The sequence below is a fragment of the Lonchura striata genome, chromosome 10, assembly GCF_050655825.1.
Source record: "Lonchura striata isolate lonStrDom1 chromosome 10, ASM5065582v1, whole genome shotgun sequence".
NCBI lineage: Eukaryota > Metazoa > Chordata > Aves > Passeriformes > Estrildidae > Lonchura > Lonchura striata.
Genome location: NC_140712.1, coordinates 11,497,751 through 11,520,638, shown reverse-complemented (window position 1 = coordinate 11,520,638; position 22,888 = coordinate 11,497,751). Strand labels below are relative to the sequence as shown.

Here is a 22,888-nt window from a genome sequence, read left to right as displayed (position 1 = left end):
ACTGTGAAAACGAGATGTATGTTCCTGTGCTTGGGGTTGGGTGTTTGTCATGGGTTTTAATCTTTCCATCAATAATTAATTCAGACAAGAACCTTCTCTCATATGTAATAGCAGTTTATTTAAGAGTCTCTGGTAATACCTAATTGAAAGCTAAACCATTCTTACTTCAATAGTGTCTTCAAGTAACATTAAAGGCTAGGCACCACAGCAGGCTTGAGAAAATCTCATATAGGAGCCTTGTCTTTTCATTACCTAATGCTAAAGAGTGTTCTAACACTGAAAGAACAGCAGGTATTTATGTTTGAATTTGCTGTGGTGGTCTGATTTGTGAAAAGGTACAAATGGAGACATTAGTGACTTCTGTGAGCAAAATATCTTTTTGCATACACCTACTTTTTTGTAAGAAAAATGAATAATATGAGAAGGTCCTATTGTGGGGGGTGAAGACAAAAGTAGGAAAGCTTTATTGTTTATAGGAATAATTCAGGAATGGTAGTTAGCAGTCACTGGAATTCTGTGACATGCTGATAACCTCCCTTATTCTTGAATTGTTATACTGAAGTCCACATACAATACCAAGTTTGTACCAAGTTTCTCTTGTGGGGCTTGTTTTTCTTCCGAGTTTACAATCTTATTTTTACCTTTCTATGTGCAGCAGTGGTGGGTTTTTAGTGATTATCTTTGGTTGATGTATGCAAGTCTCTCCCTTATATGAGTTATATAGAGCTACAGATATTCTTGCATGTGTTCATAATGCCTTGCACTAGAAGAGGAACTCTTAGTGTGTTTTGCAGAGGATGGTAAAGATGCTTTTTGAAAGTCTTGTTCTCCTGAGCTCTTTGAAGCAAATTTGGAGGTACTTGACTGGAGTACCATGTCTTCTGCAGAATAATATATTGCGCAATAATATATTGCCCTACAGCACTTGAAAGTTTTGTCTTCCTGTTGTGAGATGATCCTGAGCTTTTTAGCTTTCCTGTGTATTTGTGGGTTGTAATTTATAACGTAGCAGCAAATTGGTATAATCACTTTTTTTGGAGTAAGCATTGTATTGTAATTAAACATTTTTTTGGTTGTAGTTGTTTTTGTGGTATGGCTAATAATTGCTGTTTCATGGAGACTAATGCTCTGTGAGGTTTTCTTTCGTTGTTTTGATTTTGTCGTAACATAAAAGGAACAAGTCAGTTTTTGACCTCTTCAGATTGCTGTCTCCAAATCAAGCATATCTGAAATGTTTTTCATAAGACATTTCCTTGATGGATTCCCTTTTTATATATACACACATAATAATTATAACTGTTAAAAATTTAGCATAAATTATCTGAGGCATTTTTCTTCCAAAGTCTGAACTGCGGGTGTTTCAAATAATTTGCAACATGTACATTGCACTAAAAGCTGTGAGTGTACATTTTGACCTGATTTAACATGAATTTAGTTTCAGTACTGAGGATGCAGTTTATCCTCCTGTTCCTTTACATAACTCTGTTTTTAATTGAAGCCAGAGTGGAACTGATCAAGATAGCACTGTTAGATTAGATGGTTTTGTAGCACCAGGCAACAGGTTGTTCCCCCTACTGTATGTAAAATACTCAGACATGAGTTGGAATCTGAAATACTTTATGCCCAAACTATACTCCCCTCACCCTAAGCAGTACTTTTAATTTGCAAAGAAGAAAAAAATAGTAATGAGATAGCAGGTTTTGAAATAGTATTTTATACCTCTTAATCTCAGGTACATAACAAGAAGGGAAGCTGTTAAATAGCAAAACAAGACAAGAGGGACACAGAAACACAGTAAGTGTTATCAAGTCTGTTGTATTTGTGTCCTTTTTGTCCTCTGATTTTTTTTTAATTTTTTATTTTTTTTTATTTTTTTACGGGGGAGGGAAGTTGGTGGTTCTGCTCCTGGTTATTTGCTTTTCCTGATGTATTCTACAAGGTAGCAGATGATTCACTGTGGAATTAAAGCCCAAATTAAATATTCCATATTCAGTGCTCAGGACACTTGCAAATGCAGCCTACTTTATATTTTGATTCACAAGCAGCATTTTTCAAAGCTAGTCTTGTTTTTTAAATTCTGAATGCTTTAGTCAGGTTTTCAAGTATCTTCTTTTTAAGCATTTGTTAGTCTGGTGGCTATACTTCTATAATTTTATCTCCTGGTTTATAGCTTAGATAAGAGCTAGAAAAATCTGGTTTCTATCATATGAATTTTTCATTTCATCTGTATTAGAGAAGTGGATATTTTGGTTGTGGTTTTTGTTTTGTTTTTATTGCAACTACCTACCACATTGGAATTAGCATTGGAATCTGTTCACAAATTAGTTTTCCATGTGGCCAGGGAATTGTCCTATTTCATATCATGCTGATATTTGTCTCACAGGAGTTTAGAGAGGTGTAACGGGCTATTGGGTTTAGCTGTTTAAAATCAGATTTGTCACTCAGTAACTTAACTTCTTGGAAATGGATTTAGAGCTGGAGAAAATGATGTTTATTAAAAAATAAATAACAATCGAAATAAATTTGAAAAAAATAAACCGTGTTTTCAGTTATTTTACATTCCAACACACAAGGTTTTCATGTGTTTCAACTTGATATAGGAAAAAAGCTAATGAATGCTTTTAGAACTTTGTTACAAAGCATGTTACTTAGGGTGACACTTAGAGGATACTTGTGAAAGCTCTCTTGACTTTTCCCAATAATGTGTGAAATTTGGGGTAGCGATATCTGATTTCGCCCCACCATGTTGTAGCAGGTGACCAAATAACACAAAAAACTGCATTTCTGTCTTTAGGATATTGTGGTTGAATGTTAACACTTACTGATGGTTACAGAAAGGGAATCATAATTAAAGCCAGTAAGTGGAGCTAGAAAGCTCCTTGTTTCTGGTGTGATTGGGCAGTCTCCATCAGCAAACTGCATTCATTCCTCTCTTTAAGGAGTATTGTCCAAACTTCTTGTGCAGCTAAGGGGGATGGGGTTGAATTCCTGGCTGTTCTCAGGAGGCTGGGAGGTGGCAGACATGGAGCCTGCAGAGGGAGATGTGTTGTTTGCTGGCACATGAGAGAGGTCTCAGCTTGGTCCCTTAGCATTTGGACTGTAGTGGGCAAATGAGAGCAGTGTGGATGAAACAGTGTAAGGAGTGTGGGGAGACTCCCATCATCATCCATCTGCTCCAGACTACGTAAGATGACTTTGGTCATTGCTTGGAAACAACATTGTTCCCACTGCTAGTCTGCTGCAAGATTGTTCATGATTTAAATGGAGTTATGACCATGACCTGTGGCAACGTGATATTTCTTGATGTTCTGTTAAAATCAATGAATATAGTGCAAGTGATCCTCAAGGCAAAAACGAAGAGTACTCTTCTCTGCATTTATTTTTAGCTTACCTTAATTTTTGCAACATTCTTCCTGATCTGTGTGTTCAGTAGACCAAGCCAGGCTTTTGGCTCTCTAGTCTTTCCTTCAAGAGCTGTTGACAGATACATGGATTCAATGACTAAAAATACTCTTATTTTTATTTCTATATTTTTTTTTAATGTTGTGTATTTCTGGAATTATTTAGGATCATAGAATCCATAATCTTTTAAATGCACTTGGCACGTTGGTATGGCTGTTGCACAGGGCCTCTTGTCTAACCTTCAGTCAGTGACTCAGCGCAGTGTTCCTGGATGTAGCCAGTCTCTGGTCTGTCCGTCTGTCTCTCACCGCCTCTGCAGCTTGCTTTCTTTCCTCGCTTCCCCCCCTCTTCTTGTGTTATTTTCCCTTCTTGTTTGTCTGTAGAACTTTCAGATTAGTTTGGACCGCTAGATAATCCAAAATAAAGTGGATTTTAGCAGTAGCTTCACTCGTTCATTTACACATTAGTCATTTGGATGACTGTTGCCTGATTCATAAGTTCATTGCCAAATTTAGATTGCAAGGGACCTCAGTATTCCTGAGCTTTAAACAATTAATATTTGTTATTTAAAGTCAGCCAAACGATAAAACTCAAGGAATTGAAAGCAGCATTCATTAAGTTTAATCTTTTGGTCTGCAGCCATGTCAAACTGTGAACTCAACCATTCATTTTAGTGGAATTTTAATGTCTTAAGTTTAAAGGCAGTAATTGAGCTATATTGTAAATTGCTAAAATGCAAATACGTGCTTAGTGATCTGGCAGCTTGGTTACGAGCCTTAGATTTTGGTCTGTTCCCAGGGACTTGTGTAGGAGAGGGCTTGGGGCTAAGGGAGGAGAAACAAACAAAACCCCTGTTATCTCTAGTCTAGTGGACTTGAGCAAATGAAATGCTGTGGAGTAGTATATTGTGCAGGAAGGACAACTCAATGAGTTGAGTATGAACTCAATAAATGCATAGGAAAATGGTGTGCCATGTAATGGCATTGTCTTCTCAATTTTTTGCATTTTACCCTGAAGTGGAAACAAGATTTTGTGGTTATTTAAAAGCAAAACAAAAACTCCACAACTTGATTTAGGGGCAGGAATACAATTTTCTTTATGCAGGTGTGCATGTGTGTGCTTATGATGTGACTTCAGAAAATAATTGCTAAGGGACAATAGTTTTATGTTTTTGAAGGGGAAGTAGATGGGAGAGGATTAATTCCACAGAAAACCTGGATCCAATGCAATGAAAGAGAGTAGGGACAGTGAACTGGGAAAGGCTTTTGACTTGTTCTTAGGCGACTTCTGTAATTAAATTTAAACAAAATGACAGAGCTTTAATGGTTGTTGAAAGATATTGAGTGATTAATTATCACTTTGTAAAATGGGGCATAGACTCATTGTGTCAGGCCTTCTCTCACGATTTGGTAAGATAAACATGCCTGGTAAGCAATGCGTTTACTCTGGATTATGGGTTAGGGATTTTTTCCATTTTGTCTTCTGAATCTTCTAGAATAGTACATTATGTAAGTTAATTTTCAGGTGTCCTGTGTACAAGTATTAATATTTTTGTAAATAGCGTCAGATTTTTAATTGGTTTGGCTGTGTTAGCATCCTTGTGCTTGGAAAATCCTGATACAGATAGAGCCAAAATCCCTTAGGCACTTGGGGCATCTTACCCAGAAGAGGTAGGAATGAATGTTACAACTGTGGAATTTTTAAATAGGTGGGCTTTATTTATTGTAACGATTACAGAACATCACTGTAATCCAGTGAAATCTTGGGAAAACGAATAAAGTTAGAGCATGCAACGTTGAGAGTGCCTTCACTACTCAGTTAAAAAGCAGTACTAATTAGCATTAGTCTTTCTGCTGTATTTCATCACAGGTATTATTAGTAGATAATACTTGCTGCTTTTATTTGTAGATGTATCTGACTTGGTCTTTCTGATCACAAACATTCAATCAGACTGAGATCCAGGGAGAGGCCTGTGCAAAGTGAACAGTGACAACATTACAAAATGCTGTAAGGGAACAGTTAACCCCAGTTGCACTTTATTTGGGCTATAACAGTACAGAAAGAGAAGTTTTGTCTTTCTTTGGGAAAGTTAAAACTTGTTTCTGTAATAGCTATGAAGTTGGAACAAACAAGACAGTTTTGAGTTTACAGCTATGTCATCTAATCATATTCAAAATCTGTTTGCTCTCTACAAGCAGAAAACTGCCCTCAGCTATCTGCAGTCCTTTCAGAACAAAGTGTTTAAAAGAGAAAATAAATTTGTCCAGTAACTCCTGTTTTGTAGACTTTTTGCCAGTTATTTGCTAAACACTCCAGGGGTGCACTCTGATGCATTGGTAGGTTGGCTGAAGGCACAGAGGCAGAAATGGGCATGTGTATTCAGCATGGAATGTCTCTTTCCAGCCTTTCTATGCGAAACGTGCCCTGCAGGTAACAGGAGATAGAAATGCTCCAAAGGGCTTTGGAAGCCCACCTGTGGTCCAAAGAATGACATCACCAGCCAGAATATGTACCATCAAATAGCTCTTTCCAAGAGGGGAGAGTAGCTTTTGGCATGACTCATTAGTTCCTTTTTCTGCTTGCAGTCTATATCAATCCAGCTATATTTAAGTGAGGTTCAGTAGATTAGTCTTCAAAATTGTCACAAACTGAGATTTCCTGCCTTTCTCAGAAAGGAAGAATGAAATTTGGCAGTATGTATTATTGAGTCCTGCTTAAAACATGGATTTGAAAAGGGGCTCTGATATAATGTAAATCCCTCCCTGCCATCTTCTGCTGCTTTTGCCATGAGAGACGAGTTCATGTGCCAGCTGATTGTGTCATCTCTTCATTACTCAGTCACTCAAGTGGGGTGTGTCTTAAAAACCAGTCCATTGGTGTTTTAGACTTTTCAAGGCTTTTAATTGTTCTCTTTGAGCAATAAGCATACGTTGTTGATTTGCACTCTTGTATTTGTTAAATACATTTTTGATCTTTGATTGTATGACTAGAAGCTTCCAGTAGTTTATCAGAAGCTTATCTATGATGATTACAACTCTTCCCAGTAGAAGTACTTTGCTGTTTACTCTATTTGTTAACAATACAGATGCAAAAGCCAGGAATGGTAAGAGGAATGCAATTTTATTTGAAGTACAGCTTAAATGTGAAGAATGCTCTGAAAAAACTGTGTAATTTAAATCACTGTCCTTAGAGCTCTTCTGATTTTTCTTCATTTGCTTTTGTTAATTGCAAAAGTTGTTAAATCAAAACTGCACGTGTTTGTGGTTTTGTATTCATTTAGTGTGGGTGAGTTATTTATAGGAATCTGCCCAGGGTTTCTAATCCCAAACAGGACTCTGTGGCCCAAGTTGATAATCCACAACTGGATACTGAGACTGAGTAACTGGTGTCAGGCATGGTGGCCAAGGTAAGACCTCTTTACATTGGTCCACTGTAGATGAAGGCATAGGATACAATTTGCACAAGTAAGAATTCTCTAGTGACAAACAATGCCATGCCTGATACAATTAATTTTAGGAATTGCATTAAAGTCCAGAAAAAAACAATTCTTCTTAAAGGATTTGTGTATCTCTTGGTGCATTTTCACCCTGTATACCAAATGTTCTATTTTCAATGGCTTTGGTGTTGTGAAGGATAATCCTGAGCATTTTCCAGGTAGATGAAGTAGGTGATTTGTCTCATAGTGTAGATGTACAGTTTGTATGCTGTGGTAATTGGTTGCAAGTGCATTCTGGGAAACTGAGAGGGTATATGAAATGAACCTGATGTCAAGTATTCTTCGAAGGAAATTTGTTGATAGAAAGAAGAATATTCATTTTTGTGTAAACCACCCAGCCAGTTCTCCAATTCCTCTATTTTGTGAGGGGATATGCAATATTAACATGGGCAAGACCATTAAGAGTCCTGTGCATTTAGGTAGATTGTGTTGCATGATGTGCAGCTGTATATGAAATGAGTCTTACCCATGTTATATTTTCAGCATATATCTTATTTACTCTATAAATATAGATGTCTTAAAGATGGCAGTTTCTGGGCCTTGTTTGAACACCACTTGCTGAATGTCTGAGATACGGATCCTCACTGATGGTGTCCTTTATAGTTTCTTTCTTTAAAAAAAAAAAAAGTATAGCTAAAATCTTAGGGAAAAAGGTTTTTAAAAAACAACCACGATAAAGAGTAAAAGCAGAGACACAAATACAAAGCTACCTACTCAGGAGTTTGGTTTTGGTCCTGTATTTGCAAATTTTTGTCTCTTTATTCAGCAGATTTAATTTCTTTCTTGTTTCATTTCAGCATAAAAATAAACCACATGTGGTGACCTTAGCTAGGAGCCACTCCATTTCCTCAGCAGCTGCTGTTCCATGCTGCTTGTCTGACAGACGGGGCTAGGTCATGGTTTCCAGAGGACACCCTTGTGGTCATAACCAAGTTGTAAATGTCACTAAGATTGTTTCTGGATGCCTATCACAAGTGTATCACCGATTCAGAAGCAGATAAAGTCAGCCAAAGATTCAGTGGGGAGTTGGGTCTCCGGAAGGATTGCTGTGCAGCCGAGCAGCAGCAGGAGTGTGACACGCATCCGTAAGCAGCAGCAGCGCTGTGACAGTTCTTTAGCCCTCACTTAGCAGCCCTTTGGTAGAACTGACAGCACGCCTGCAAAGATAGGGAGGCCCGTTTCAGCCCCATTAATGTTGTCTTGAATGTGAGCCTGCGGTCTGGAGAAATGATAAATGTTCAGTGATTGATGATTTTATAGTCCCAGGGCACTTGGGATGGTTTCTGGTAGCTGTGAACAATTTTCCCTCCTCTCTTAATTAGGCCTGAGCTTTAGGTTTCTGAATGAGAAGTGACTAAGTGTGAGTTGTAAGATAACATTTACACGTATTTTTCAAAACTTTGGCTACAAAGGAAGTACAATTTTGAGTGCCAGGTACAGAACAAGTGATTCAGCGTGCATTTGGTAAGTCTGAAGGGCAAGTGGCATATTCATACCTTTGTACAGAAAAGCTGATGGGATTTAAAATGTCTTGAGGAGAGCTTTATGTAACTGGGTTAATTAAAGAATATGTACATCCAAGGACTTCTTTGTTTTCCATCCCCTCTTCCTTTCGTGTAAGCTTTCAATAAGCCAGTATTTCCTGACTCTGTAACGGGCGCTCCAAGCCTGGTAAACTGGCTGTGCTAATAGTAGAAAAATGCAAAAAAGTATTCCAGTTTCAGTGCTTGTTTGCAAATTGGGTGACAAAGTTGTTTATTTAATCACTATATGGAAGTAAACCTTTTGTCAGTGAGCTGTGCTGGTTAATAATGTGATAGTGTCAAAATGCCTATTAATCTGTAACATTAATAGCAGGCTGCAAGAAGAAATGGAATTTGTTCTTCTCATCTGCATCAACATTTTTTCTTAACATTAGTGACTCTTCCTGAACTTTTTACTGTCTTTTATTAATGCAAACAGAAAGCTTAAGGGGAAAAAAAAGAGTTGCAAGTTCTTCAGACTAATTTTACTCTCTGTGGTTAGTGACTTTTAACACTAAGAGGATTCAAATATCAAAATATCTCTGTATTATTCAATTTTTAGAAATCTTGTCCATGAGGACAGAGCTTATTAAGAAACGATGTGGTTTCTTTTTGATGGGGAGAAAGTAATATGTGGGCAGAGAGTAATTTTTGTGAGATAGACCTGAAAGCCAACTTTTGTGATTAATGACCAATTGTGACTCCGCACATTTAATTAGGAAAGTGTCATTATACTCAATTAGCAGGGCTGCCAAATAATCTGTTTAATACTCTGGTCTTTTTTTCTCTAGGGTTTTGCAGACAGTCCTCATTACAGTGATCACTTGAATGACAGTCGATTAGGGCCTCATGAAGGATTGTCCCCGACACCTTTCATGAACTCAAATCTGATGGGTAAGTAGGTAATTCTTTACGAGTATCCCCTCAAAGCCTCTTTGGTCAGAAAGAGACATTTTTCATTCCCTTGTCTAGGCCTGACATGTCAAGCATCTGGAAGTTGCTCTGTTTCTCATAGCAACACTGACTTTCCTATTCAAATCTTTTTATGTTGGGCGAGTTCCTCATAAAGGCTATTATCCAGGACTTTTTAGAAGAAGGAAACACCAAGGTTTTCTTAAGTTGATCTAGAAAGCTGATATATTTTGATTTGTTGTAAATTCTAAATTTATTTTCAAGGTTTTTTCCTTAATTTTTTTTAGAAGACACACCATTTTTTAATTTGTGCATTTAAAGATTTTTTTTTTTTCCCTAACATTCAATTCTTGAACTACCGACCAATTTACTGTAGGCTTCCCTTCAGGTAATAATTTGAGGGCTTGCTTATTATTTTTAATTTTCTAATTTCTTTGATATTTTCTGTATTAGAAACTCTTTCACTTCTAAGAAATAGATGGAAACTCCTGCTTCCAGACATGTTTAACATTTTCTGCTTTTGAAACTTGGAAAAAAGCAAGCAAATGCTGTATTACATGGTGGCCTTAGCTATTGAAAACTTTTTTTCATTGCCTGCACTTCGCGTTACCTGAAAGATGTTAATGTGTTGATGGCATTGGTTGGAAAATCTCCTTTGGTGTGTCCAGTTTGAAATATAAAACTGTTGATTTCAAAATATTTAATTTGGCAACACGTGGTCTTGGGACCATTTTTGTTTTGTGTCTTAGATATCAGGATGACTGAATATTTGTTCTGAATTTCTGCATTTCGCATTGTTTCACTTCTATATTCCCCATCTTGTAGACATGACCTATTTTGTGATCTCAGTATTGTCCTTTTAAGACATAGCCATGGTAATCTAAGTGGATTACCTAAATCCAAATCCTGGTGGTCTGCAATTTCTTTTGGAAATCTTTCTACTTTGCTCAGTCTTTGTTTACTACTTTAATTTTCTCTGAAACAGAGGCAGACAAAGCTCAGCTATTGCTGAAAACAATTTTTTGTTTAAACAAAAAATTTTGTTTAAACTTCATATACGAAACTGAAAACAGGCAATTTTAAAATGCCCATCTCTATTGACTTTTATTAGAGAGAGGACATGCCAATTGGTCAATGACACTTCAATTTGAAGACAACAAGCAAAATGTAGCAGTTATTTTGATAAAGCAAAGTAGACTTTCCCTGAATACTGTTTCAAACATGTCTTTTCTCTGTTTTAGCAGAAAGCTAAAAATCAAGTTACTTCAACTGCTTCTCCAGTATTTTGATCAGCAGCATGTGTGGAATGTCTCTGGGCTTTGTAGCTGATGCTGATTTTATTTTACAAAAATATATATAGCAAAGTTTGATTTCTTTCATAATTTGTATTACCAAAGGCAAATTAATTGCTCATGTTTTTAATTTAAGCCATTCAATTTCTAAACTATATATGCCTTTAAATATATGACAAAAATAATTGGTGCAACGTTATCTTCTTGGCTTTTCATTTTTATTGAACAGATGATTCTATTAGACATAATAGAATTACATCATTAATAGAGATTTGAGAAGAAATCTCCATTTAGATGGTTTTGTAGACAGGATTAACAAATAGCAAGATATGTATATGCCAGTCACCCAAAGCTGCTGAGAACTGAGATAGTTTTGTAAAGCTTTGTGGCTAAGAGTTCTTAGGGATTTTATTTCCTTGGAGCAAAAGTACTTAATTTCCTTCTACATACAGCCAAGAATTATAGAAAGCTTTCAGTATATATTTCTAAGATAGTTCACATCAAAATTCTAAAAGTATGCATTTAGAAGTGTTCCACTTTGGGTTTTTGGCATGTCATAGCAAAAAATTATGTTCATTTTACTTATGTTACTCTATGGGATATAGCTTTGTACATTACACCTTCACATCATTAATTTTTGCATCGTATTTTAATTGATGGTGAAAGTTTGGAGAGAGCAATGATAAAAGCTACATGAAAACATAGAGTAATACTTTTCTGTATGGTACTACTATCTGTGTTTATAGTTTCTTTATTATTGAAAAGAAAAATGATAATTCTTAAGTTTTTTTAGACAAAAAGCTGTTATACAGTTTTTTAATATTAAATTGTGACATGTTCCCGTAAACAGAACGAACACATTTATTTTATTAACTAATGTAGACATACAATAGTTAAGGCATTTGTGCATTATTTTGGGATCTTTGGATTTTAAAAGGAGATGGAGGGAAGCTAAGAACATGAACTTGATGAGCTTATAGGAAATATCTCACTAGCTAATAGCAGTGATTGAGCATCAGGGGTTCCACAAACAAGATCTAAGAAATACATCCCTTCCCAAAATTTTATCATGGCAGAAATATATTTCTGAAATAGTTAAAAACTATTAAAAAAGAAGAAGAGAGAGTGACAACATATTTCACCATTGCTGTCAACACTTAAGAGTACCATTAAAAGAAAGAATTGTGTGTCAAGGGGATGTTGTTGTTTTGTGTATTATGTTCAGCCGTAAGCATATTTGCCTGAAGAGATAGTGGATTATAAAGTGCCACTGTCTTTCATGATGGAGCTCTCAAACATTTTAATGATCTTGTACATTGCAAAAGAGAGAAATTTTGTCTAACAAGAGTTGATAATGATTCAATAATGAACAATTTGCCACAGAAAGATGCATTTCCATATTCATTTAGATATTTTTTGAAGTGTTTTGCAGAGGAAGTAAAGCTATTATGCTGGATTGGGTAGTGTTCTTCACTAATGAATTCCAGAATTATCGTGTTGATTTGGTAGTATAAAAAAAGAAGGGCCGTTACTTATATTTTGAGTAAAACCACTGAATCCTCTTGGGACCAGCATAGTCTGTTGGTATCCATAGAGATATGTAGAAAATCAGGCAAAGATATATTGGTGGTATTGTAGCTCCATTTAGACTTGATAATCTTTGCTTATTCAACACTTCTCTTTTAATTACATTCTAGAAAACTATTCACAAGGATATGAGATTCTTTTCTCTGTAATTATGCTGCCTTTTAGTACTCTGCACTTGCAAGGAGAGGTCAGTTTTTGCTAGGACCCTTCAAGCATGTGGTATTGTATCGTTTGTTGTACTGTTCCCTGGACTTTATTCTCCTCAGCTTTTTTACCACTACTTACTGGGAAGAAAGAAAGCAGATTATTCTTGAATATAGCTTAAAGGGGTTTTTGTTGGTCTGTCCTTAAAATTTGAAGTGGGCGAATTACTTTCTTTTGTGTGCCTGTCTTTCCACAAGAGGTAGAAAGGATAACAGCCAAACGTTTGTGCTCCATGTCCGTTGTCTGTGTACTGTAGAGTTCCACAAGGTATATGACAAAAAGTCATTAAAAAATTTAGTCAATAGTGAGTGAAAAAACAGTGGTTGAATATCAGCTTGGCATATTGATAGCAGTCCCTTGATGTAGGAAGAGAGATCATTCTTCCAAGTTTTCTTTCTAATATATTTTGTTTTTTGTTATTTCTTTAACTAGTTTATTTAGAGTTTAATTGCATTACATTTTAGAGCTCTAGGTCTTTCTGAGCTAGCAGCAGGGTTTGAACACCTGTCAATGAAATCAGAGATTCTGGATGTATGAAATCAAAGGATTTTTAGATTATCTGCCTCATTTACTCATTGACTCCAATAGATCAGCTGCAGGTTGCAGTTACTAGTTTAGTTCATACCATCTGGTGATTTTGTAATGCTCACCTGTTAGCATCCTGGTGGCTTTGCTTCTCTTCCTAACAAGCTTCTGCTGGGTAGTGCTGTGGTGCTTTCTTATGACCACCATTAAGAGATGGAAGGACTGACCATGCAGTCAAGTCAAGACACAACAGTTGGTATTTACACGGTGGGAGTAGAAACTTGTTACAGTAATTAGAGCTATAAATTATTCAGATTGTTAATAAAAATATCACTTCTTTTACTGTTTATAAGGTGAATGTAAAGAGTAAGTCTGATTCTTCTCATGTTTAAAATAAATAGGTGAAAGAAGCAAAGTTAGTACTGGCAAAGGGAAATGGAGTAATACATGTTGGGGTTTTTGCAGTGTAACTTCTTTAATGTTGGTTGTACTTGATGCATTTGGGTCATTTGGGTGGTTTGTCATCAGGCATCACAAAACAGGGTTTCTGAGTAAATTACATCTACATACACAATGAATTTTACCTTCTATTACTGTTTAGCAGACTTGTTCCATTGTGGCAGGGATTAATAGGTGTGTACTGGGTAGAAACTATTGTGTGAAGGGTGGCAAGAGCAGAGAGAGGTGCTTCATGGGTGGAAGCCAAGTTTTAAGACTTTTCAAAGCTAGTCTTTTGGTTACTGTGAAACTCACAGTGGATTTTGTGTATTAATAATATGAATGAGAGATCAATATCTGGATTGGGATGCTTTCTGGTTTTAGAGTTGCTATTCATTTAATTGACTTGATTGCCTGATTGGGCAGGTTTCTAAGAATACCTGGGCTTCTGGCAGTGCATCTTTCAAACTGAAATTACTGCCTTAACTTTTATTGTAAAATCTATTATTTGACTTGTAATTTAAGCCCTCCAGTTCACTTGGATATAGTAGTAGGTATTTTTAGAGATGAACATTGGAGGGGCATTTTTTGAAGCAACATGGTAAATAGCTGAAACCTCTATAAGCCTTCCAGTACTGATATAGTCCTTGAACAACTGATGTAAGCCTTTAAAACCATCATTTGTGAAAGGTTATTCTCAGTAAAAGGAGAGGCTTTTGAACTTTAAAATACAATTAAAAGAAGATGTACATCTGAATTGGTACTCAGTTAAGAATCTAACTAATCTTCAGGAAAATTGCTAGTTTTCTTCCTCAGTAACCCTTCAATAAAAGAATTTTGAAATTGAAGAGAGACATCTTGTTGTCAAATGACTTTATAATGGTGAAGGCAGTAGTGGCAAACCAGCAAGGGTAAATAGTTATTACAATGGCACAGATTAAGAATTATGCCATTATAGTTTTTCTAGGAATCTTGTCTTAATTACCTTTTAGGAAGGAAGAGGGCAGATGCAAGTAGGGAGTTGGCAGACTCTCTATTTGTCCAAAATAATAGTTAGATTTCCTTGAATTGCTTTCTGTAGTCATTAATATTTCAACATGTGAAAAAAAACCAGGCATCACAATGGAAATTATCTCCAGAGATATGAGTAATAGTAAGATTGATCTGAAATAATTTATATGCAGCTACATTGTTATTAACTTGGAGAATGGTGGGGACAGAGTATTTTATATCCTTTGGAGAATTCATTAGGAAGAAAGAGGAAAATGTTAAAAGAAGAAAATGACAAACAGTGACATAATAAAGATTATGGCAAGTGCTTTAGTCCATCTCATTTTACAGGCCACTTAGTTGAAAGAAGATTGTAAAAGGATTCCTGATAAACTTCCCATTCTACATAGTTATCTGTCAAATATTAGTGAGTTTAGAAAAACTTTCCCTGGTAAAAAACCCATGGGTATAAGATCATCCACAGTTACAAGAAATACTTAGAGGTATTGGAACTGAGTCCACCAGAAGCCATAGACTGTAAACTTCCCATGCTGAAAAAGTTCCTTAACATTCACTTTACACAACTGTATTGTGCAGTTTTACAGTATTATGTTTACATTTCATTGAATCACTTATTGTTTTGATTATTAAAGCTAAAAATACCAAGGTGCTGGCTCACCTTTATGTAATACATCATGGCTACTTTTCACAAACTAAGTGTTGCTGTTACTTCACCCCAATAATGCTTCTTGTCTTCATGCTTCTGATAGGTTTATGTTCTTTTAATAATTAGTGTTTTTCAAATCATTGCAAATAATCTGGCGATTGGGAGATTTCCGTTCAAGCTGCCTTCTAAGGTTCTTTTCTTTTTGGAGCATGTCACTCTGAATTGATGTTGGTTTTACATAATACAGATTGACTAAAAGCCTGTTGTGACTTCTATAGTATTTTGGGTTTTATAATGAAATTTCAAACCCAGAGTAGCATTTTAAGTTAAATTTCATTTATTTCTTCCACTCTTTCAGATAGTTATTTAAATAATTTACTTTGTGTACGAATATATAAAACTGCCATAAATAAATGGAGGTTCCTTTTTGTTTGTTTGTTTCTGTTTTGGATGCTAGCAGTCCTTTTGTTCTGGACTGTTTATGCATCTGGCTGTGTCCCAGCTCTGGCGTGGTGTGTTGGGCAGAGGCAGCTCTCAGACCTGGGCTCTGACACACTGGTTACTGCCAGCACACAGCCGCTGCTCTGTGGGCTGATGCTTTCTAGAGTTGCAGTGTTTTCTGTCTGTTCATACAGTTTCAGATTTATCTTTTTTTTTTCCCCAGGTATTACATTAAATAAATTCCACTCACACCAAAGAATTGCTCTCATCTGCTCTTAATTTTCCTTTTGTGAAAGCTAATGGGTTTCTGGGAAATTAAATTACACAGTCATTTAGTGAAAGTGCTAAGTGCAGGGCATTTTTACCCTTGGGTTTTTGCTCACAAGAGCGTGTGTTAAGCTTAGTTTTCCCTTCTGTTTACGGTAATATTTCAATCAAATAGCTTTCTTAATGTTTCTTTACCTACAGTAATACATGGAGGCTTTCTCCACAGGCGGCGGGGGGCTCGTGTCCTTTGTGAGGTTACGCTGTAGCAGGTGTCTGCCTGTGCTCTCTGCCCCTGGAGACTCTGATCTCTCTCCTGGCGAGCAGCTGCGCAGAGGGGCCCTGGCAGCGCTGCTCAGGTGCTGCTCAGGTGTGCCTGTGCCAGGTAGGTGCGTGGGCACAGCTCCTGCCCCGGGCAGCTCGGGGCGCGGGAGGTGAGGAGGGGTGAGCAGGTGCGTGGTGGGCGGCCTTCCCCCTCCCTGCTCGCTGCAGGAGTGTGCTGGAGTGTTGAGACACTTCAGCCTTAACCGTTCTGGAGTATTGTGTGTGTTTCGATGATTTTTGTATCTCCAGAGTGTAGGAGTTGTTAGCAGGTTTACTCTGTAGTGCTGTGGTTCAAGGAAGAAACCAGAAAGGTTTTGTTTTTGTCAAGTAAGCAAGTGAATAAATTTGTTTTTGAAAACCCATCAAGCTGTATGATTACACATTGTGCTAGGAAGTGGTGATGATTCCTTTTCACTGGATAATGCCAGTGCCACAGGTATCTTACAATCCACACTGTGTCCCACAAGCAGAGCTTGCAGCTCTGGTGGTCCGTGGACCATGGTGGTGCTTGCACTGTGCACTGACAGGAGAAAACAACAGCACCTAGTGCTAATTGTGTTGGAAGAAGATGAAATGTTGCCTTCTTCAAAATGGTCTCACACTTGAACCCAGATTTTTTGTCATACGCAGTACTTTTGAATTGCCGGTCTGGGAATAAATATGCAAAGCCTGTGGCTTTTACATTTTGAAATATTTTAGTTCTGATAAAATTTGTTCTGCCAAGCTTGGGTTTTAGTTAATGCAGTCTGATACATTTGAGTGTTGATTTATTCACAGTGTACTCTGCCTCTGAAAAGGGGAATAAATAGTAATCTGATGAAATTTTTAAGTCTTGTATTTCCTCTTTGTTATAACATGTCAGTTTAGCTGCTGCAGGGTATGTTTATCTGTTACAAGGCTCATCAGTGCATGAAATGCTGAAAGGGCATATTTCTCTCCTGTGGTTCCTGCCATCCCTGGGCACTTGTAGATGTGTTCCAGTGGATGGGATCAGCTGGGTGAAGCTGTAGGATTTTAAATTTGAGTCTGTCTGAAGGCGCCAGGCTCCCTTCCAGGGAGGAGGGGGTGATTTTTTTCCCATACTGGTGATGTAACTTCCCCATGAGGCAGTTGCTTAGGGATCTACATAATACCTATTATCCTGTTCAAATAGGAGGCTGTAGAAAGCTCTCTGGTGATTAAAAGATAATTTTGTAATTTTTCATGGCTTGTCTTTGTTTTGTAATAAAGATGTTTGCTTATCGCCAGGTGCATAAAAATCATTTACTTAATCTCTATTTCATTCCATTAATTTTTTTTTTCATTCTTGCATGCATGTAGCTGTAGCCTGTGAGTTGCTAGCAGTCCAGATTTTAATAAATAAAGCAGCCTGTATCCAGTGAATAAATTCTGAACTGATCAACCAAAATGTTCTAACTAGGCTGCTCATGCCAAAACAAGTGGCTTTTGTGATTTGGGGCATTATAGTATTTGCATTAATATTATTTGAAGTTCTAATAGTTTTCTTTAGAGATTGGGGTTTAGTGAGTCAAATGTTTGTTGCTGCTGGAAACCTGACTTTGTTTAGATAACAGGCATCTTGGAAGGGAAAACAAACCAGATGAAAATAAAAGATGCAGTTTTATTTTTCAGGTGCTTGGGGCTGTTGGACCTCTAATATTATGGTTTTTATGAGTTGCCTGAGCAGCTGCTGCATCTTCTGTAGTTGTCTAAGATGCTGTAAGTGTGCAGTGCTTCAGCTACAAAATAGATGAATGGAACAAGTATCATCAAAAGAAAACAAAATTTTAAAATTTGATTTTGTGATAATGTCTGGACACTTTCACTTCAATCTAATATTGCACCAAAGTTTTGATTCGGAAAAGTGGATGAAAAACTTTCATGTAACAGAAATGTGCGAAGACCAGAGGAACAGTAACTCATTCTGTTATAGAGATGGTTATAACTTGCTTTATTCGTGAGGCTTTCTTGGTTGCTGGCTTTTAACGTTGTTCTGTCAGCTGCACAGGAGTGCAGTTTCTGTTGCTCTGACAGGTCTGTGTAAATTGGGTTAGATGAAAATTCTGCCGAGTTACTTCCTTGGCATCCCCGTGGAGGGTCACTTGGAGAAATAGTGTATGTGGAAGCTTCACCAGGATGGCGTTTGGTGGAGGGAGGGTGCTGTTTGGTTGGGGTTTTTTTGGAGGGTGCTCACACAGGTTCTCCATCTCAAGATGAAATACGAGGCAGAGTTGATGCATAATTTTATGTGACAATGTGTTACATGCACAATTAAAGAAACTCACACTATTTGGGTTTACTGTTACTGTTTTGTTTAAAGAAAGCAATAACCATAAATTAAGAGATAAAATAAAAAACGTTCATTAAAGTGAGAATGAGAAAGAAGCACAGTGGTTACTATTGAGATTAGTTGATAGATTTGCAAGTTTTTTGTAAAACTGGCAAAGTCTGGCTATGAGACTTAAAGGTTCCCTACTGAGGAACCAAAGGCAATAAAATATGTAATGTGTAAATGTACAGGATGTAAAATCAAATTGGAATTGTGCAGACCATGGGCAAAACTAGTGCTATGATCACAATAACAGCAGTGAAATTTTAATTTACTTGCCATTTTAATAGGGACCTCTAAAACAATCCTGGCCTTTTGGATACATGTAATACAAATAAGGCATCTTGCAATGTCTTCCTCTTCTGCAGTGGGACATAGAAAGCAGAAGTCTGGAGAGTAATGTGTGACTTGTTAACAGTCTGTAAGCTTCAAGGCTGATCCCTGGGGTTTGCATTGAATACCTAAGTGCATGACTGTATCATAAATAAACTTCTCTCATGTTTAAAAAATCTTCTGCAGTGATACGAAGGAGTGTACTTGTATGTTTTCTATCAGGATACTGCATTTTAAGTATGTTTGCCCTGTGGTAGGAGCAAAGAGAGGTTTGTACTATTTTGATGTGATAAATAACACTTCTCTTTCCGATGGAATTAATTTCTTTCCTATGACATCATTTATGTCATGTATTGCTTATGTGGTCCATTACAAATTGTCACCTCAGATTTAATTTATTTATATATTTATTTGAATCCTTGAGGTACTTCCCAACTTAAACTGATTGATATGCTAGAATCAAGATTTACAAAATTAAACTCTTTACAGAACCATATTTATTAAATTATGCCTTGCCTGTCTTAAAAGTTGCATTGCATTATGAAATACTGTAGAGAATTTTCGGATCATGCAATTCTAACTTCAAAGGAGTTTTCAGAAGCTCCCATGTGAACTATACTATAGAAAATATTTGGCACACCTTAATGTTCTACCTATCAGTCAAAAAATGAGAATTTCTCCCCCATGTTTCTAAGTTATTTTCGCTGTAATTTTAGAGATTTCATTTCCTTATGGATGTGCTTTATTATTATAAAGCTTCAAGTTTGAAAGATACTGGAATTGGTACAGATATGCTAGATCAGAATCTGAGCTCTTGCTTATTTTCCAGGATACAGTTTTTACTTTACATTTAGAGAAATATCATTCTTTCAGCTGGTATGAATTAGATCTTTTTTCTCAATGATAAGTGAGGTGATTTTTTTTCCGGCAGAGCTGTGTTCTGTGGTGAAAGATCAGCTAATATATTTTACCATCACTGAAAAAAAAATTCTTTACATCTTCTGGGACTCATATTTTTAAGCTTAAGATAAATTTCACTAGCATTACTAGTGTTTAAAAATTATTTTAGATATAACAAAGCTGAGAAATCCATTTGCCTTTTTGTGTGTGTGTGTCTGAGTGCTATTGCTTTGCTGGGTGCTTTGCAGGTTGAGCTGTGGGAGCACGGCCTGAAGTCACTTGCTCATGCCATGCTCTGTTCACCTTGCACCGCGACGTTGCTCTTGCGCAGCATAGTGGGGGCTTGAGGGTTATTTTGTTTTGTTTGATTACAGAGTGGTGGGAGGAGGAGCGATGATTGCCTTGTCTTTCTGAGGCTTGGCTGCATTTTAAAATTTTTTTTGTTCACTGCTTTTATTCATCAGTGACAATTTATAAACAGTGCATGTTTCACAATGATTTCAGCCTTGAGTGCCAAACAACTGTATGATTTTGTTCCTTTGTTTGACAGCTATCTGGCACTCAGCCCTGGGCACAATTATAACAAATAGTTTTGTCCAGTACACTTGTATGTTCTTTATTTCAATTACGTTTTTGCTATTACATTAGAAATGTATCTTCCTAGAAATGTGGTTCAAAAGGCACATGGTAAAAAAACCAATCCAAACCCTTTTAAAATCCAATAAAGGAATTGAGTATAAATTTGTTCCATCAGTATTTTGGAGTTGAGAGGAGGAGGAGGCAGCAGTGTAAACAAAGAGAGGCCAGTAGAAAAATACTGCTGGGTTTAGTTGGTGAAGTTGCACCACTACAAACTAGGAAAAAGAATATAGTTTGTTGGCAGGAGGAAAAAGTCCATGTGTTTCTCCAGTTGGTAACCATTTTATCTAGAATAGTTTGTGTAAAAGCAATGGGCTTTTAGCTATTTATTTAGATCAGAGTAAAGCTAAATAGTACTTTTAAATTATAGAATATTTTCTGTATTGATTTATCTCATTTTACCTGCATAAAAGAAAATTTAGAGCCCAAATGCCTTGAACTCAAGGTACACATTTAGTTGGCTTCGTTGACATTCTCCAATACGAAGGAGGAATGCTTCCCTGTTACTGTGTGCCTCGAGTTCTGTTTTGTGTGCCTCCCCCTCTCTCCCCAGCTCTGACACAGCTTGGTCTCATGATAGAGACATAGTGCAAATGCCAGTAAACCAATGTGAAATAAAACACCAAATGGAAAGGCAGTGATTCATCAGGAGAAAATGTTATCCAGACCCCAGTAACTTTTTTTACTTATTTTAACCTGTGCTCTCAAGCATTGTTATTCCCTTGATAATCAGTTGCAGTTCTGTTAGTGAACTCAAAGCTGTGTTTTTCAAGTTGCCATTGCCCTTCTACTGATCTCTACTTTCTTTATGATACTTTTTATGCTGCTTTCTTGTTAGTTGATGCAATGCAGTTGTGTCATTTGTCCAGTTTATTTTCTTCAAAAATACCTCAGAGGTAGGAAATAATATAAACTTTAATTTACACTAAAATCATTAATAGAATTATCTGTCCTCAAATCTGTAGAGTATAATTTTACTGTAGTCTTACTTTGTGGTTTACTTGTATTTTTGTCCCTTGAATGCACCCATCTGGATCAGTACACTGCTTCACCTGAGCACTTTCATAAGGCTTTCTTTTGCTCAGCTGCACTTTGGGATTTTTCCTGTCTTTACCTGGCTTGTCTGTCTGCCTTGGTCTGCTGACTTGTTTTGCCCTTCTTAAGAAAAGACCATTTTTATGTGGTTTTGTGCAAATGTGTTGCTCTTTGTAAAGATTTATTTTCTTTTTATTTCCTTCATCTTAAATATAAAGAAAAGATAAATTCTAAAACTGCTTATGCTCTGTTGCTTGCCCTGTGGTACGAACCAGGCTATAATGCCTGACTGTTTAAGTCCAGACCATATAATTTTTTCATGTTCTCTCTGGGCTTTTGTGGTTCTTTCTCTGTGCACCTGTTAGTGACCAGTGCTGTTGGTGAGGCACCATAGTAGAGGAGTCCTTCTCCAAGATGGGTCTTTTTGTTTGTTTGTGAGACATTTATATACTCAAAATTGGCATTTTCTAAGAGGTCTTTATGTGCAGATTCTGAACAGGGGTGCTGTGTAGTAGTGTAAATTTTCCCCTTCACAGGACAGATTATTGGGCAATAGATTTGGAAGATAAAAACTTCATATTGTAATGAATTCACTAATACTGTGTTATAAGTGCTAGGAATTGTGGTCAACGAAAAAGAGAATAATAAAAACGAATATAGGAAAATACATTTTAAAGTGGAAAAATAATAATTCAGTGATGGCCAACTTTTAAAGAAATCAAAGCAGGACTAACCCTTAGTTGCATAGGAGGAAGGAATAATGAGCCAGATGATAAAATAGTTTGAATGCAAAATTAGTAAAAATTTGTTTATTTCTGTGTTAGCTCAACAGCATGGCTTGAAGGGGAACTTTGCAGTTTTCCATTGCAAAAAGCAAATTCACATACACATTATTAATACCCAGTATTTTGTTATTTGAAACATGTCCTTTTTGCTGCAGCTTCTGAGATATGTGTGGATGTTTTTCAGAATGCTTGATCCCTTGTAGCGTGTACCATGCTGCTCAAGGCAAGAATCTTTAGATGTCACAGTAGTCTTGCCACACATGATGAATCACTTTGCCTAAAGATTTTCTGCCCACAAAGCCTCTGGGGTGGCTCTGTCTCCCTAAGGATGTTCTGTTCAACTGGCCATCTGAGCTAATTGTGCTGTGAACACAAGTACTAAATCCAAACTTTTTCACATTTTATTTCTGTCTGTACATAATAAAAAGGGTCATATGCAGAGAAGTAGTTTAGCTTTAAAAAGACAGTATTGCCTTAAACTTGTTTTGTTTGAATTTATAATTTTAAATTTAATTTGCTTGAGAATCAGGTCAAATGTTTGTAACTGCAGGATACCATCCAAAATGTGTTTTCCTAGATTTTCCCTTTTTAATTTCTTTTTTTTTTAATATTGCCAATAAACCAGCATGTGTAATGAATTTCATGGCTTTCCTCATTGTGTCCCTTTTGGATACGTTCTTTGCTTGTATTGGCCTGTGAGACAGGATTAGTGGTAGCTGGTAATAAAACCTGAAGTTTCAAGATATTGAACAGGTATCTGATTGATTGTTTCCTTTCAGAGGTCCATATATTTGCTGTGTGG

At 36.7% G+C, this 22,888-nt stretch overlaps 1 protein-coding gene across 30 annotated transcripts in view; it reads left to right on the top strand.

The window, feature by feature from the left end:
* Window positions 1-22,888, top strand: part of TCF12 (transcription factor 12) — a 160,332-nt gene that overhangs the window by 44,594 nt on the left and 92,850 nt on the right. For 17 of the 30 annotated variants that reach the window (XM_021546319.4, XM_085588252.1, XM_085588256.1 and 14 more), the window contains one exon: window positions 9,213-9,315. In XM_021546319.4, the coding sequence (XP_021401994.1) occupies window positions 9,213-9,315 (103 nt within the window). Of the gene's footprint in view, window positions 1-9,212; window positions 9,316-15,970; window positions 16,127-22,888 lie in introns of all 30 variants that reach the window. The other 13 variants (XM_085588248.1, XM_085588247.1, XM_085588242.1 and 10 more) reach the window with 1 other exon arrangement.